Here is a 16,135-nt window from a genome sequence, read left to right as displayed (position 1 = left end):
AGCACATGTGATTAATGACCATTTCCCCTTGAGTCCGCTGTTTGATTGCTTGTCATCCTTTGTCGCCTATTTCTTAGTACTCATCTATTTTTAACCATTTTTCTATACTTTTTAAAATTATCTGTGAGGACTCTGTGGTACAGGCCCATTGCATGTCCTAGATTAGTCCACCAGGATTGACAAATGGTTTTACAAGCGCAGCAGCAGAAATGTTCCCTTGTCTTCAGCTACACTTTAATCTTAACGTTGGCTCATCTCCAGTTGGTCCAAAATGCTGCCAACTTGCCTTTTAACCGGAACTCGAAAGAGGGAGCACATTACGCCAATTTTGGCCTCCCTTCACTGGCTCCCTGTGCACTTTCGAGTTCATTTTAAAATTCTTTTATTTGTTTTTAAATCATTGAATGGCCTTGCCCCGCCTTACCTCTCTGAGCTGCTCCACCTATATGCTCCTGCCCGGTGCCACAGGTCAGCGGATCAGCTGCCTTTTCTGTTGCTGCCCCGGCACCTTGGAACACCTTGCTGCTGCAGATCAGACAGGCCCCTTCACTGTCCATCTTTAAATCCTCCCTAAAAACTCACTTTTATTCACTGGCTTTCGACACTGGCTGAGACTTTGTTCCTGTTTTAGTGCTTTTAATGTCTTTTAATTTTTACTGTTTTTATAGTCCTGTCGTCTTAATGGTTTTAGTAGTTTGTAATAACTTTTTGTTGACTTCCCATGTACAGCACTTTGTGGTAACTGATGTTGTCTAAAAGCGCTTTATAAATAAAGTTATTATTATATATTATTATTATTATTAACGGGGACATTTTGATCTTAATAGACTGTAGTTTTAAAAACACTGTCCTACAGGTTTTCCGGAAAAGAACTGAAAGTCTGCATGCCACTCACTCTATGTGGGGATGCAAATCGTGACTACTGCAGTGTGATAATCAAATGAAATTCTGTTAAAATTTGTATTGGTTTTGTGAACAGTTTTTGCTACATTTTACAAATACCCCTGTAAATGTATGTTGAGGGGAGTTCACTGGCCACCATGTACAACCAAAGGAATTGTGCATTTAAAATGCAAAATCAATTCTTCTCAGTCAGTAGCAGCAGGATACATATTTTATGTGGTGGAGCTCAAGGTCTAGTTCTAGGGACTGGCTGGTTGCCAACTAAGATAAAGGTCGCTATTTCAAAGAAAGAAAAACTAATATAATTTATATGATCTCTTTCATATCCTTTTCAGGATGTCTTGTGGCACTTTTCTTTTGAAGCATTCCGCTGTTTTAATGCCAATTTTCCTTCTGCAAACTTCCACAATTGTCAGTTGAGGAGAATAACTAGGATCCCACTCCTTTTCTTTAAATATAATGTCTTGAGGTTTTGTCAGCATCTGAGAGGGTTTAGATTAGCTTCTCATTCAACATGTTATATAAACATGGCTACGAGTGCAACATCCCCTCTCTCCAAGACCCTCCCCACACCAGTCGTACATGTTTCATTGTCGTCTTGTTGAGTTTCTCTGTCCGTATACTCGTCGTCACCTATCCCACGGCCAACAATGGCCTATTGTGTGCCCCGCATCTCTGTGATGACATTGCTTCTTGCATATCCTCCATTCATTTCTCCTAAGTACTGTCTGTATCTCTCGTTCCCCTTTCTCCTGACTCCCAGTCTGAAGAAGGATCTCGACCCGAAACGTCAACTATTCCTTCTCTCCAGAGATGCCGCCTGGCCTGCTGAATTAATCCGGCCGTTTGTGTCTGTCTTTGGTTTAAACCAGCATCTGTAGTTCCTCCCTTCACATACAGGCCAGTGTAATAGATGGGTCATTGGAACCAAGGCTAAATGTCATCATCATCGGCGGTCACTCGAAACGAGTATGACTGTCCTCTCATGGAGGACGCCTTGCATGACTTTGTTTAACGTGGGGAGACTGGTGCACAGACAGCCACCACACGGTCCTTGACAGAATCCAGTGGCATGGAGTCCAAGACGACCGGAGACCACGATGACAGGCTAAATGTGCATGTTATACATTTACATCTCCCTAGTCAAGAAAGCTCAGCAACGCCTCCACTTCCTTCGACGGATGAGGAGAGCCGACCTCCCCCCTTCTGCCCTCACCACTTTTTACAGGGGTGCCATTGAGAGCATTCTTACCAGCAGTCTCTCAGTCTGGTATGGCAGTTGCTCTGCTGCTGACCAGAAGGCACTACAGAGAGTGGCGAGGACAGCGGAGAAGATCACCAGATCACCCCAACCTGCAATCCAGGACTTATACCCATCTCGCTGTCGCAAGAGAGCAACCAATATCATCAAAGACACCATCACCCAGCACACAAACTGTTCACTCTCCTACCATCTGGCAAGCGCTACCACAGCATGCGGAGCAAAACCACCAGATTCAAAAACAGCTTTTCCCTCAGGCCATCAGATTACTCAACACACTCAAGAAAATTCCATGAACATTTAACTTTAACTCGATGTCTGCAGTAGGCTATTTGCACTTTTCTATATTGCACCTTTATTATTGCACTTTAATAACATACCTCAAAATTTTACTACAGTCTGGCACACTGTGAATATTTTAAATAATGTATATTGTCTATCTTATTGGTATATTGTCTGTCTGTGTTATAAATATTACTTGCACATTTGGAGTATGGGGAAATGCAATTTCAATCCAATTTATTTGAATTGACAATAAAGTTTACTTTGAACTTTGAACTTTGATAAGACCTGATTACTATTCACTTTACATGTGAATACAAACCTTCATAATTGGAATTTTAAACGTAGAATATAATTTATTTGATTGAAGGATTTAGGAACCTTTGGGGCTGTAGTAGTCTTAGTTTCAGGCACAGTGGGCAGTAGTCCTTGCGAAGATTTTATTGATTTTATACTGACATGAGTTTTCATCAGAGATATGTTGATCTTGTGTACTGATTGTGACTGATTTCAAACAAAGTAAACAAAAATATTTTTGTTGTACCAAAAGATAAAACGTGCAGTGCCCCACATGGTGCTCCCATGTTGTTTCACCCCCAAAGGATGAACATTTGGGGGGTCGGGTCTATAAAGATGTCAGAATTGTTAATGGCTGATTCTGAACTAGTGGAAAAGCACGTCTGCTCATGTCAACAAAAGAGTCTTAAGCAATGTTTACAAAAAATCTATTAGCCAGGCATTTATTTCCATGCCCCATCAGAGAGACGTTTTGTTGCTGTGTGTAAATTAGCTGTCACATTGAATGAATGGCAACATTTCAAAAGTAATTAATTGGTTGTAAAGAATTGCAGAACATTTTGCTGATGTGAATGATCTTGTATAAATGCAAATTCTTCTTATTTGTTTTATTGAAACAGAACAGATATTGTAGTGGTTGCTTTTCATTACCAATTTCCCTTTGAACAGAACTGCGTGCCATTTATCATCTCAGCGTAGAATTTTGTGCAGGCAGCTGTTTTTAGTCACTTTCAGACAAAGAAGAAATGCTGCAGACTGATACCCAGTTTTCTCTTTGCTACACAGTGATAGATTTTGTTCGTTATATTGCTTACTGATATTAATTGTTTTCTTTTTCTTGTCTTCCTTAGGTTGATGGACACAGCGAGAGAAATGACTCGTGAATCATTGCCAATTAAATGCCTTGAAGCTGTGATTCTTGGAATGTATCCTTAGTTTATGGATTTATGTGGCTTTAATGAGTCATTTTATGGGCTAACTGCTCATTAGATGCAATAATCCATGAGTTTGGTCTGTGAAAATTAATAATAAACCAGAAGGAAAAGCATGTCACGCTGTCCAGTTGCTAGGAGACTGAAGGAGAATTCCAAAGCTGGGATGCCAGGAAAATATGATTTTTTATTTAATGCCAGACTTCATTTCAATCCACAAATTATCATAATTTAAAATGGGTCAACTGCCAGCTACAAAATCTGGTAGACTAAAATTTAACCCTTGGAATACAAAGTATTTTAATTGAACATAATGAGATTATTCACCAAAAATATATGCAGAATATATATTTGTATTCTACTACAGTATTTAACTGTTGCCTTGAAATGAATTTAATATTTTCCTAGCGCAGTTAGGAATTGATCTGTGAGGAAGATTTATAATGATCTGCTGGCATAGTTAACTACTTTGGTTGGAAGTTAGTGTTTTACTGCAAAAATGGGGATATAACCTATATAATCTACTGGTGACCTAATAATTGAAATTAACCATTTAAAAGCCCATCTTCTTCCCTATTTAAATGTATGCAATCCCCGAAAGTTCCTCTTATTTAACTCCTCAATTTCAAGGTTGTAGAGGTTGAGAGATGGAGTATTGTAGCTGTGTTTCTGCTCAGGGGACTGATGCATATTGAGAGCTTCTGAATGACCACATACTTCACTCATTGAAATTTCATTATTCAAATATACCTTGATATTTAAAAAAAAAAAAATCTTTTAAATGCTGCGGTTTTGTAAATCAAGGTCAATATATTTTCTGAAGACAATGGTCTGAAGAAGGGTCTCGACCCGAAACGTCACCCATTCCTTCTATCCAGAGATGCTGCCAATTAATGTGGCCTTCTGCAGGCCCTGAAGCCCTTTAGGAATTATTAAGGGGGCTTCGCTGGAAAGCAAAATCCCATGAGAGCCTGTGATCTTTAGTTTAGGGGTGGCACGGTGGCGCAGCAGTAGAGTTGCTGCCTTACAGCACTTACCGTGTCAGCAACCCGGGTTCGATCCCGACTATGGGTGCTGTCTGTACAGAGTTAGTACGTTCTCCCCGTGATCGCCTGGGGTTTCTCTGAGATCCTGAGATCCTGGGATGTCAGGACTTTCATATGAAGAAAGATTGATTAGACTCGGCTTGTACTCGCTAGAATTTAGAAGATTGAGGGGGGATCTTATAGAAACTTACAAAATTCTTAAGGGGCTGGACAGGCTAGATGCAGGAAGATTGTTCCCGATGTTGGGGAAGTCCAGAACAAGGGGGTCACAGTTTAAGGATAAGGTGGAAATCTTTTAGGACTGAGATGAGAAAAACATTTTTTACACAGAGAGTGGTGAATCTCTGGAATTCTCTGCCACAGAATATAGTTGAGGTCAGTTCATTGGCTATATTTAAGAGGGAGTTAGATGTGGCTCTTGTGGCTAAAGGGATCAGGGGGTATGGAGAGAAGGCAGGTACGGGATACTGAGTTGGATGATCAGCCATGATCATATTGGGACCGAATGGCCTACTCCTGCACCTATTTTCTATGTTTTCTATGTTTCTATGTATCTTTGGTTTCCTCCCACACTCCAAAGACGTACAGGTTTGTAGGTTAATTGGCTGTGTATAAATGTAAAAAATGACCCTAGTGTAGGATAGAGTTAGTGTGCAGGGATCGCTGGTCGGTGTGGACTCAGTAGGTCAAAGTGCCTGTTTCCACGTTGTATCTCTAATCTAAAATAAACTAAATTAAACTAAAGCCAGTGACCTCTGATGGAATAGCTGATATGCACTCCCAATATGTGAGGCTCAGTATTGGATTTTTTAAAGTCACAACACTTACTCTAGATCAATGATTGATGTCTTGCTGAGAAGAACATTTAGATATAGACAATAAAAGGGAATCTTTGTCCTTCCACTTTTGAAAGATGGCTTAGGTCCTGCATATACTGATGGGATAAAGGTTCAGTTGTGGAGTTCCTTTCAAGAAACTCCAGTCTGTGCATTAGAATTTGCATTGATTGCGTGACACCAGAACAAATTACCAATCATAATGATTCTGTTATCGGTGAACTTATTACTTGACAGGATGCCTTCTACAAAAACATTTGTGACCATATTGAATTGGACAAGAGGGTGGCACGGTGGCGCAGCGGTAGAGTTGCAGCTTTACAGCGCTTACAGTGCCAGAGACCCGGGTTCAATCCTGACTACAGGTGCTTGTCTGTACGGAGTTCTTAAGTTCTCCCCGTGATTGTGTGGGTTTTCTTTGAGATCTTCAGTTTGCTCCCACACTCCAAAGACGCGCAGGTTTGTAGGCTAATTGGCTTGGTATAAATGTAAAATTGTCCTTTAGTGTGTGAGGATCGCTGGTCGGTGCGGATTCGGTGGGCCGAAGAGCCTGTTTCCGCGCTGTATCTCTAAACTAAACTAAAAAATCCAAAAAGTTAGCAGATGTTGAAATCTGAACCAAAATACTAACTGCTGGATGTAAGCAGCAGTGATGGCCAAGGGGGGGATTATGTTTTGGATTGAGACCCTGCAACAGAACTTCAAAACTTCTCAGGTTTGTATTGAAGCAAGGTGATCGATAGAACAAGGTAGCTGTGATGAGACCTGAGTATCCTTCTACACCAAACATTGATGTAGAAGGAGATTGAGAGGGGATCTTATAGAAACTTACAAAATTCTTAAGGGGTTGGACAGGCTAGATGCAGGAAGATTGTTCCCGATGTTAGGGAAGCCCAGGACAAGGGGTCACAGCTTAAGGATAAGGGGGAAATCCTTTAAAACCGAGATGAGAAGAACTTTTTTCACACAGAGAGTGGTGAATCTCTGGAACTCTTTGCCACAGAGGGTAGTTGAGGCCAGTTCATTGGCTATATTTAAGAGGGAGTTAGATGTGGCCCTTATGGCTAAGGGGATTAGGGGGTATGGAGAGAAGGCAGGTACGGGATACTGAGTTGGATGATCAGCCATGATCATATTGAATGGCGGTGCAGGCTCGAAGGGCCGAATGGCCTACTCCTGCACCTAATTTCTATGTTTCTATGTTTCTATTTAGATGCCGTAAGTAGTCAGAAGGGCAAAGGGTCAGTAGCCTTCAATGCAGGAAGGCTTCAGTACAGGAGCAAGGGTGTGAAGAGCCTTGTCAGGTGAAACCCTGTCAGAAGTTTTTTGTGCCATTTTGGTCTCCTTTTACCAAGGAAGGGATATTCTTGCGGTGGAAGGTGTCCCACTAACATTTTGTAGACTTGAAGTGACAGGGCTGGCCTATGAGAGGAGTGATTAGGTCACTGGAGCGTCAATGAATGAAGGTGGGGCTAATGTTAAATATTAACAGGGCAAGACCGACTATCAGGAGAGTATTTCTCTTGTCAATGGAGATGGGTCATGCCATTTAGAACCAAACATTCTTCACAGGGAAGTGAAGGCCATTGATCATGTTTTATTCAAGAAAAAGGTGCATTTTGATAAAGGCAAGGAATAGGGGGAGTTGCGAACTGGCCTCTGAAAGAGATAATGAGCCATGATTGTGTTTAATGGTGAACAAGCCCGAAACGGCTGAATGGTCCACACATGCCATTATTTTAGACTTTTCTGTAACAGACCACATTGAATGATGTATTAAGGAACATCCACATTGGTTATTTTAACACCTTGGGTTTTAAATGTTTAAAATCTAACATTTTGCTGGATGCAATGATCATAGAAGCTTTTCAAGATTTTTGTCACTTCTCCCATCTCCTGGTGCCCAACACCTCCGCCCCCATAACCCAAGGGAATGTGGAAACCAAGAAACCAATTTCTTTGTAATTATTTCACAGCCTTTATATTGAAGTGCTTTTCCTGGAAATGTGCAGGAAGAACAGCACCAATGCATGTTAAGCCTTTTGGTATTTTCCAAACAGCTATATTTCATTGTGTTGTAGCCCTTCACCAATAACATGGATAATACCACTGCAACGTCAAGGATTTGGCATGGGAATGAGAAAACGTGAATCTAGTGAATTGTTCTGTTTGCAACATAGGATGCTATAGTGTGATGAAGGTCTAATGTCACATGTTTATAGTGAACATAGAACAGCCCAGGTACAGACCCGTTGGCCCATAATGTCCATGCCGAACATGATGCTGTTAAACTAATCTCCTCTGCCTACACGTAATCTATATTCCCCCCCCCCCCCATTCCCTGCATATGAAGTGCCCATCTAACAGCCTCTTAAATGCCACTTTCATATCTGCCTCCACTGCTAGCCCTGGCAAAGCGTTCCAGGCGCCCAACAATAGTGTAAAACAAATGGCCCCGCATAAATAGTAAATGTGGAGGGATTGATTTACTACAATCCATGAGAGAACTGCACATTGCCTCCATTGGGTCTATCTGACACAAGCCAATTTGCAAACCACCAAATTCACTTCCTGCATCGTTCCAAATGGAAACCTGACATAAAGCAGAATACTCAGCAGGTCTGTCATCATCTGAGAAATGGAGTCACATCAAGATTGGAAGAAATTCCAATGAAAGGCCATTAAATTGAGACTTTATCACTGTTTCACGCACCACTTCTGATGAAAGGCCGTGGTTCGAACCCTAACCACTGGGGGCCAAGTTTCGCAATGCAGGGAGACATTGGATTCAGCAGAAAAGAAGGTGTGACAGGAAATTTAATGATGCTATCTCACCATCTTAGTGATAAAGCTCAGCTGCAGGAACATTGGAGCAGGAGGAGATAATTCATCGAGCTTTATATCATGGCTGCCTGCCAGGCCTCCTTCTGAAAGCCTTTGACTCAAAGCTGACATCATTTTTGAAGTGACTTGGCCTCTAATGCTTTTTTTCAAAAAGTTCCTTATTTTCACTACCCTTTTTGGCGCCGCTGGATTTTGAAATGTTCAAAATCTTTTGACAACCCTGATATGACGACGGCAGTCGCAGAAAAAATCGCCGTGGGAGAGGCCCTTAAGGCAATTTTACCGCCCCATCCCACATTCTCTACATGCCCACACAAGGACATTTTTTATGCTATCTTACAAATCTCCTTCAACACCCCAACTAAATCATGGGGTCATAGGTCGAGTTTGCACAACCTTTTTTTATAACCACTAGCAATGGTATGGTTCTGGTGAATCTGCACAGCACCCACTCAAAGTCAGTGTATCCTTGTGACATGCAGACTAGAGATAAACACAACAGTTTGATTAGTCCAGGGTGTTGTTGCTGTCAGAGACAAAGATTTATCAACTGAATTATCAATGAGTCTCACATTCTTGTTTGCTACCTCTGTTAACAACATTAGAGCAAAGACATTCCGATCTTTGCCCAGGTTAGTGTCCCTGCCATCTGACTGGTTTGTATTTGTAATCCGAGCAATTTTCAAACATAATGCAAATTTAATTTTGAAATGTAATTGTTTCAGGAATGTAGGGAATGCATGTTGTGTAATTATACAGCAGTACAGCTGTTCATAGAGTCTTTGGTGTTTGGAGGCAGAATCACCATGAAATTCCAGTGAGAGGAGGCAACTCTGCAGATTATATATCAAGATTAGGTGTGACACAGGGGCACAACAGTAGAGTTGCTGCCTAAAGGGCCTGTCCCACGAGCATGCGACCTGCATGCGGCAAGTGCGACCAAACCAGAAGCAAGGGCCGCGCGGAGGTCGTGAAATCCCCGTACAGGGCCGGTCCCACCAGCATGCGCCTGCATGCGGCGAGCGCAACCAAACCGGAAGCGGGGGGCGCGTAGAGGTCAAGTGAGTGACGTGAAGTTCGAGCGAAGTCCGCGGGACGGTCAGTTTTTCGGAGCCCCGCTCGATGTCGGGACCAGCTCCGCACAACTCCATACGGCTCCGGCGATCGAAGTGGGATCGACCCCGTGAGGCCGTTTGGCTCAAGCGACCACGTTAGGTCGCGCTTTCCGCATGGAGTCGCCTGCTCGTGGGACAGGCCCTTTACCGTGCCAGAGACCCGGGTTCGATCCTGACAATGGGTGCTTGTCTGTACGGAGTTTGTACGTTCTCCCCGTGACCTCGTGGGTTTTCTCCGGGTGCTCCGGTTTCCTCCCACATTCCAAAGCCGTGCAGGTTTGTAGGTTAGTTGGATTCGGTAAAATTGTAAATTGTCCCCAGTGTCTAGGATAGTGCCAATGTATGGGGTGATTGTTAGTTAGCATGGACTCAGTGGGCTGAAGGGCTTGTTTCGGCGATGGATCTCTAAAGTCTAATGGCCGTATTCTACTAAATGCAAAGTTAGACTTTCCTTAAACTCGCCTTAAACCTGCCGCTCGGTCTAACTAAACCCGATGCTCGGTTTAAGAAAATGTTGGTATTCTGGTAGCGAGGTTTAGTTAGACTAAAGTCTAAGGCGAGTCTAATTCATTGTTGTTCAACTTCTGTCAAGGAGAAGCTATACTTCACCCTCGTTAGACCTCATTTGGACTACGCAGTTGCAGCATGGGACCCATACACATATAAAAATATTTCTTCCATTGAACGTGTCCAAAGACAGGCAGCTCGATTTGTTACTAACACCTATGAGAGAGAAGCGAGTGTCACCAAACTTCTGAATTCTCTGGGGTGGAACCCTCTCCAAGACAGACATGAAGCTCACCGTTTGACCTGTTTTTACAAAATGTTAAATGGTCAGCTCGACATAGATTACAAGACCTACACCAACCCCAAACCAATTAGGAGCAGACGAGGGCATTAGATCCAATTTGTGATCCCAGCTACAAAGACAGACGTGTACAGCAATTCGTTCTTCCCCCGCACAATTAAAGCATGGAATAATCTCCACCCAACTATAGTTACCCAACCAGATGCAACTAAATTTAAAGTAGCTCTTTCTTCCCAATAACCCTTTCTGGCTTAAGTCCTCCCTCCACCACCTCCAGTTTAAATTCCATTTGGAATATTTTGGAGGACCAAGAAACCAAGAACCAAGAACTTTAGACTGGTTTTAGCTGAGTCTAAAGTTAGACCGCGTTTTTAGTTGCCATGGTTACGATGTCTGCTTGTACTGCACAGGTGCAATGCAATAGCAGAAGCACGAGGAGGCGACAACTTCAACATGGCTGACAAAAAGAAACAGCGGAAAGGAAACTGGGACGCCAGCGAGAAAGAATTTCTCCTGACGTTACTAGCTGATAAAATGACAATTATCGAGAAAAAAAGGTGCAATTTCCAGGAAACAATTGAAACGAACAAGGCATGGGATGCGATTTATTTGCAATTCCAGTCACGGTTTGGCAGCCACAGAGATCTTTGTGACCTTCGTGAGCAATGGAAGAGAATGAAGTTGCAAGCGAAGGTAGAGTGGTCTCCGCAGTGCTTCCGGCTCGTCGGCCATTTTTTTTCTCCATAATCCTTCCTTACCTGCTCCCTGCCGAGTCTAAATTTTTTTTTTTTAAATATTTTTATTAGAAGCAATGTACAGTCGTATAAGCAGTGACATATACCATAATACATTTTATGTACAACTTCTTGTTTTAAATTTAACCATAGACAAATAATAAAAGCAAGAAAAAAAGTGAAAAGAAAAGATTAAGAAAAGTAGGGGTGTGTAGGCCCCAGAAATTAACAATTAGTAGTTTGTGGATCGATAAAGAAAAAGAGCCCATAAAGATGTAGAAAAAAAGAGAAAGCCAGAAAGGAAAAAAAACAACAGAAAGAAAAAACAAAAAAAAAGAATTAGAAAAAACAGAAAAGAAAAGGAATATACCTACTTTGTATCTTTCCACACCCCTCACCCAGTCCTGACACAGATAATTTCCCGAGTTGTGTTGCACCATATTATACTTGTAATAAATGGTGCAACATTTATTTTGCGTCAAAATTTTGCGGCAGGTTAGACTAGTCAAAGGTTTGGCAATTAGTAGAAAGACAACTTATACTTTAGTCTAAATATCAGGGATTTAAACCCACCATCGAGTCTAAATTGCAGAGTTAAAACTGCTGTTGGGTTTAAAAACATGAGTAGAATACGGGCCTAAAGGTCTAAAGAGATAAAGGAACTCACTGCCAAATCGAGGCTGCAATTTTCCCAATTTTCAGGCAAAATTCGGCTGAAATAAAACTGAACAATATCTCTAGACTAAACTCAAATTAGGTGAAACTGCCTAAGTTTGGTTTGCATGTGCATACATGTGCGAGCATATCTGTGTGCGTATGCATTTATAAGAATTGCTCAATGCAAGTCATTTAGTTTTTCTTATTACTGGGAACTTATATCTGGGAACTTATTTTTATGCGCATCTGGGAACATGGAGAATATTTTTGATGAAAGACTGTTTGTGTTCTGTACTTTAATTTAAACACGGCCTTATATTAAAATATTAAATGGCAGTGCTGTTCTGCTAAATAACCAGTTGATTTCACAGGCAGCTGAACAGTTAATTTATAATTAGCCGCCTATAAACCAGCCATGCTATCTATACATTCCTGGGCCTTTGCTTGCTAAAATCAGATAGTACCTCTTTTGCCCCCTTCCCACAACATTGTGGCAAAATGTCACATTCCAAAATATTGGAGTTGACCACTAATCCAAAGAAAACAAATTTGAATGATTTTAAGATAATATAAGCATTATTGAAAGAACATTTTAAAAACGGTGCATTTCCATTTCAATGGAATCGTTGTATCTGACTGCTTTGCTGCTCCTCAGAATTTTGTGGCATTTATTTTAGAACATACCACAACACAGCACAACAACAGGCCCTTCAGCCCACAAGGTCTGTGCCAAACAAGGTGCCACGTGAAACAAATCGCTCTGCCAGCATGTGATCTACATCCCTCTATTCCCTGTATTTCCATATGCCTATCTACAAGCCTCTTAAACACCACTATCATACTGCATCCACCACCACCTTGGCAGCACATTCCAGTTACACACGTGTGCGTGAGTGTGTGTATAGAAACAACTTGCGCCGCAGGTTGGGCCAAATGTAAATGGAATTAGATTTACTAGAATGTTGCCTGGGTTTCAACAACTAAGTTACAGAGATAGGTTGAATAAGTTAGGTCTTTATTCTCTGGAGCGCAGAAGGTTAAGGGGGACCTGATAGAGGTCTTTAAAATGATGAGAGGGATAGACTCCAGAGTTGATGTGGACAAGCTTTTTTCCCTTTGAGAATAGGGAAGATTCAAACAAGAGGACATGACTTCAGAATTAAGGGACAGAAGTTTAGGGGTAATATGAGGGGGAACTTCTTTACTCAGAGAGTGGTAGCGGTGTGGAATGAGCTTCCAGTGGACCTGGTGGAGGCAGGTTCATTGGTATCACCCTGAAAAATTGGATAGGCATATGGATGAGAACTGAATGGAGGGTTATGGTATGAGTGCAGGCAGGTGGGACTAAGGGAAAAAACATTTGTTCTATCGGACTTGTAGGGCCGAGATGGCCTGTTTCCGTGCTGTAATTGTTATATGGATTAGTTAGCAAGCTTGCAGACAACATCAACATTTGTAAAGTTGTGAACACTGAGAAAGGCTGTCATGGGATATTGATCATTTACAGTACAAATATGGAAAAAATGACAGATGGAGTTTAATCCAAGCAAGTGTGAGATGATGCTCTTTCTCCCTCTCACCTTAAAGCTCTGACCTCTAGTGTTTACTTTCCACCCTGAGAAAAAGGTTTTAACTGTACCCTATCTATGCCTCATAATTTTATATATTTCTATCAAGTTTCCCCTCAACCTCTGATGCTCCAGAGAAAACAATCCAAGTTTATTCAAACTCTCCTTATAACTAATATCCTCCCATTCCGGTAAACTACTTCTGCACTCTCTCCAAGCCTCGACATCCTTCCTGTAATGGGACAACCAGAACTATACTGCACACAATACTCCAAATGCAGGGTAACAAAGATTTTATAAACTGCAACATGATTTCTGGACTCTTATACTCAATGCCCTAACCGATGAAATGCTGTTAAGGGACTTGTCATTAACTGTATACATTCCCCTTGCATATGACCTCCCAAAGGGCAGCACCTCACACTTGCTTGGATTAAACTACATCTGCCATTTCTCTGCCCATATTTGTAAATGATCAATATTCCACTGTATACTTTGACAGCTTTTCTAACTGTTCATAACGTTGACCAATTTTGGTGGTGTCTGCAAACTTGCTAACAAATCCATTTACATTTATGTCCAAATATATGTCACACATTACTGAGGTCCCAGTATAGACCTTCAGACAGAATAACAACAGAAGGGGTCACAGCTTAAGGATAAGGGGGAAATCCTTTAAAACCGAGATGAGGAGAACTTTTTTCACACAGAGAGTGGTGAATCTCTGGAACTCTCTGCCACAGAGGGTAGTTGAGGCCAGTTCATTGGCTATATTTAAGAGGGAGTTAGATGTGGCCCTTGTGGCCAAGGGGATCAGAGGGTATGGAGAGAAGAGGTACGGGATACTGAGGTTGGATGATCAGCCATGATCATATTACAATGGCGGTGCCCTTCAAAGGGCCGAACCACTGCACTCTATGTTTCCACCACTCTTCTGCCACAGAGGGTCTAACCCAGTCCACCACTAGATCCATCGATAGGCCAGTTCAGAATGCAAATAACCAAGTCATCATGGATCCCATGTATCTTAATCTTCTGGATCAGGCTACTGTAAGGGATTATATCAATTATCTTACTAAAATAGATGTGACACACATCGACTGCCTTACTCACTTTTGTCACTCCTCAGAAAACTCAAATCAAGTTAATAAAACATGATCTATTGCAATGACTATCCCAAATAATCCCGTTCACTTCCAAATGTGAGTAAATCATATCTTGAAGCATCCGCTTCAGTAGCTTCCCTACCACTGATATGAGCATCACCAGATTATCTGGAGTTGCTCTATTTCCTTTCTTAAACAAAGGAAAAGCATTGGATATCCTCCAGGCCCACTGGATCTTACCTGTAGTTAGAAAAGGATACAACGATCTTCACCAAGGCCCCAACAATCTTCTCTCTGCCTCTCTCAATAACATAGGATGGATCTCATCTAGCCCTGAGGACATATTCACCTTGATACTCTTCAAGAATACCAACGCCACTTTCTTCATGATCTCAAAATGCATATTAATATACCCCACATTGATCTCACTATCCTCCATGTCCTTGATGAATACAGATGCAACATACTCGTTCAGTAACTCGCCTACATCCTCTGGCTCCAAGCATAAATTATTTCCTTTATCCCTGAGTGGTCCTACCTTCTTCTTAGTTAGCCTCTCATTTTTTAATGGAGAAACAAGGAACTCTAGATAGAAACATAGAAACATAGAAAATAGGTGCAGGAGTAGGCCATTCGGCCCTTCGAGCCTGCACCGCCATTCAATATGATCATGGCTGATCATCCAACTCAGTATCCCGTACCTGCTTTCTCTCCATACAAGGATCCCCTTACATCTAATCCTCCTCTCTGGCCTCTCTCAATAACATAGGATGGATCTCATCTCGGGACCCTGGCCATTCAATATGATCAAAGTTGAGCCACAAGGGCCACATCTAAACTCCCTCAGATGAACTGGCCTCAACTACCCTCTGTGGCAGAGAGTTTTCCAGAGATTCACCACTCTCTGTGTGAAAAAAGTTCTCATCTCGGTTTTAAAGGATTTCCCCCTTATCCTTAAGCTGTGACCCCTTGTCCTGGACTTCCCTAACATCAACAATCTTCCTGCATCTAGCCAATCCAACCCCTTAAGAATTTTGTAAGTTTCTATAAGATCCCCTCTCAATCTCCTAAATTCTAGAGAGTATAAACCAAGTCTATCCAGTCTTTCTTCATAAGACAGTTGACATCCCAGGAATCAGTCTGGGGAACCGTCTCTGCACTCCCTCTATGGATGTCCTTCCTCAGATTTGGAGACCCAACACTGTACGCAATACTCCAGGTGTGGTCTAACCAAGACCCTGTACCCCTGCAGTAGAACCTCCCTGCTCCTATCCTCAAATCCTTTTGCCATGAAAGCTAACATACCATTCGCTTTCTTCACTGCCTGCTGCACCTGCATGCCTACTTTCAATGACTGGTGTACCATGACACCCAGGTCTCGCTGCATTTCCCCCCTTTCCCAATCGGCCACCATTTAGATAATAGTCTGCTTCCCGTTTTTTGCCGATAATAGTCTGCTTTTCCCCCCGTTTTTTGCCGATAATAGTCTGCTTTCCCGTTTTTGCCATTTTCAGAATAAAGACACAAAGCAGGTCAAGCAGCATCTCTGTAGAACACAGATAGGTGATGTGTCAGGTCTGAAGAATGGTCTCCACCCAAAACATCATCAATTTCTTCTCTCCAGAGATTCTGCCTGTCCCGCTGAGTTACACCAGCATTTTGTGTCTATGTTTGGTGCCTGACCAACTGAGTTACTCCAGCACTTTGTGCCTTCTGTTGTTTTTATTCTATGTATAAAAGGCCTCA

At 42.0% G+C, this 16,135-nt stretch overlaps 1 protein-coding gene across 1 annotated transcript in view; it reads left to right on the top strand.

Moving 5' to 3' along the window:
- Positions 1-16,135, top strand: part of vash2 (vasohibin 2) — a 108,132-nt gene that overhangs the window by 44,361 nt on the left and 47,636 nt on the right. The window contains exon 4 of the mRNA XM_055639764.1: positions 3,595-3,669. Coding sequence (XP_055495739.1) covers positions 3,595-3,669 — 75 coding nt within the window. The remainder of the gene's footprint in view (positions 1-3,594; positions 3,670-16,135) is intronic.

Source organism: Leucoraja erinacea, chromosome 8 (genome assembly GCF_028641065.1).
Source record: "Leucoraja erinacea ecotype New England chromosome 8, Leri_hhj_1, whole genome shotgun sequence".
Lineage (NCBI taxonomy): Eukaryota > Metazoa > Chordata > Chondrichthyes > Rajiformes > Rajidae > Leucoraja > Leucoraja erinaceus.
The sequence above is the reverse complement of the archived record's forward strand: the minus strand, read 5'-3'. Positions and strand labels throughout refer to the sequence as shown.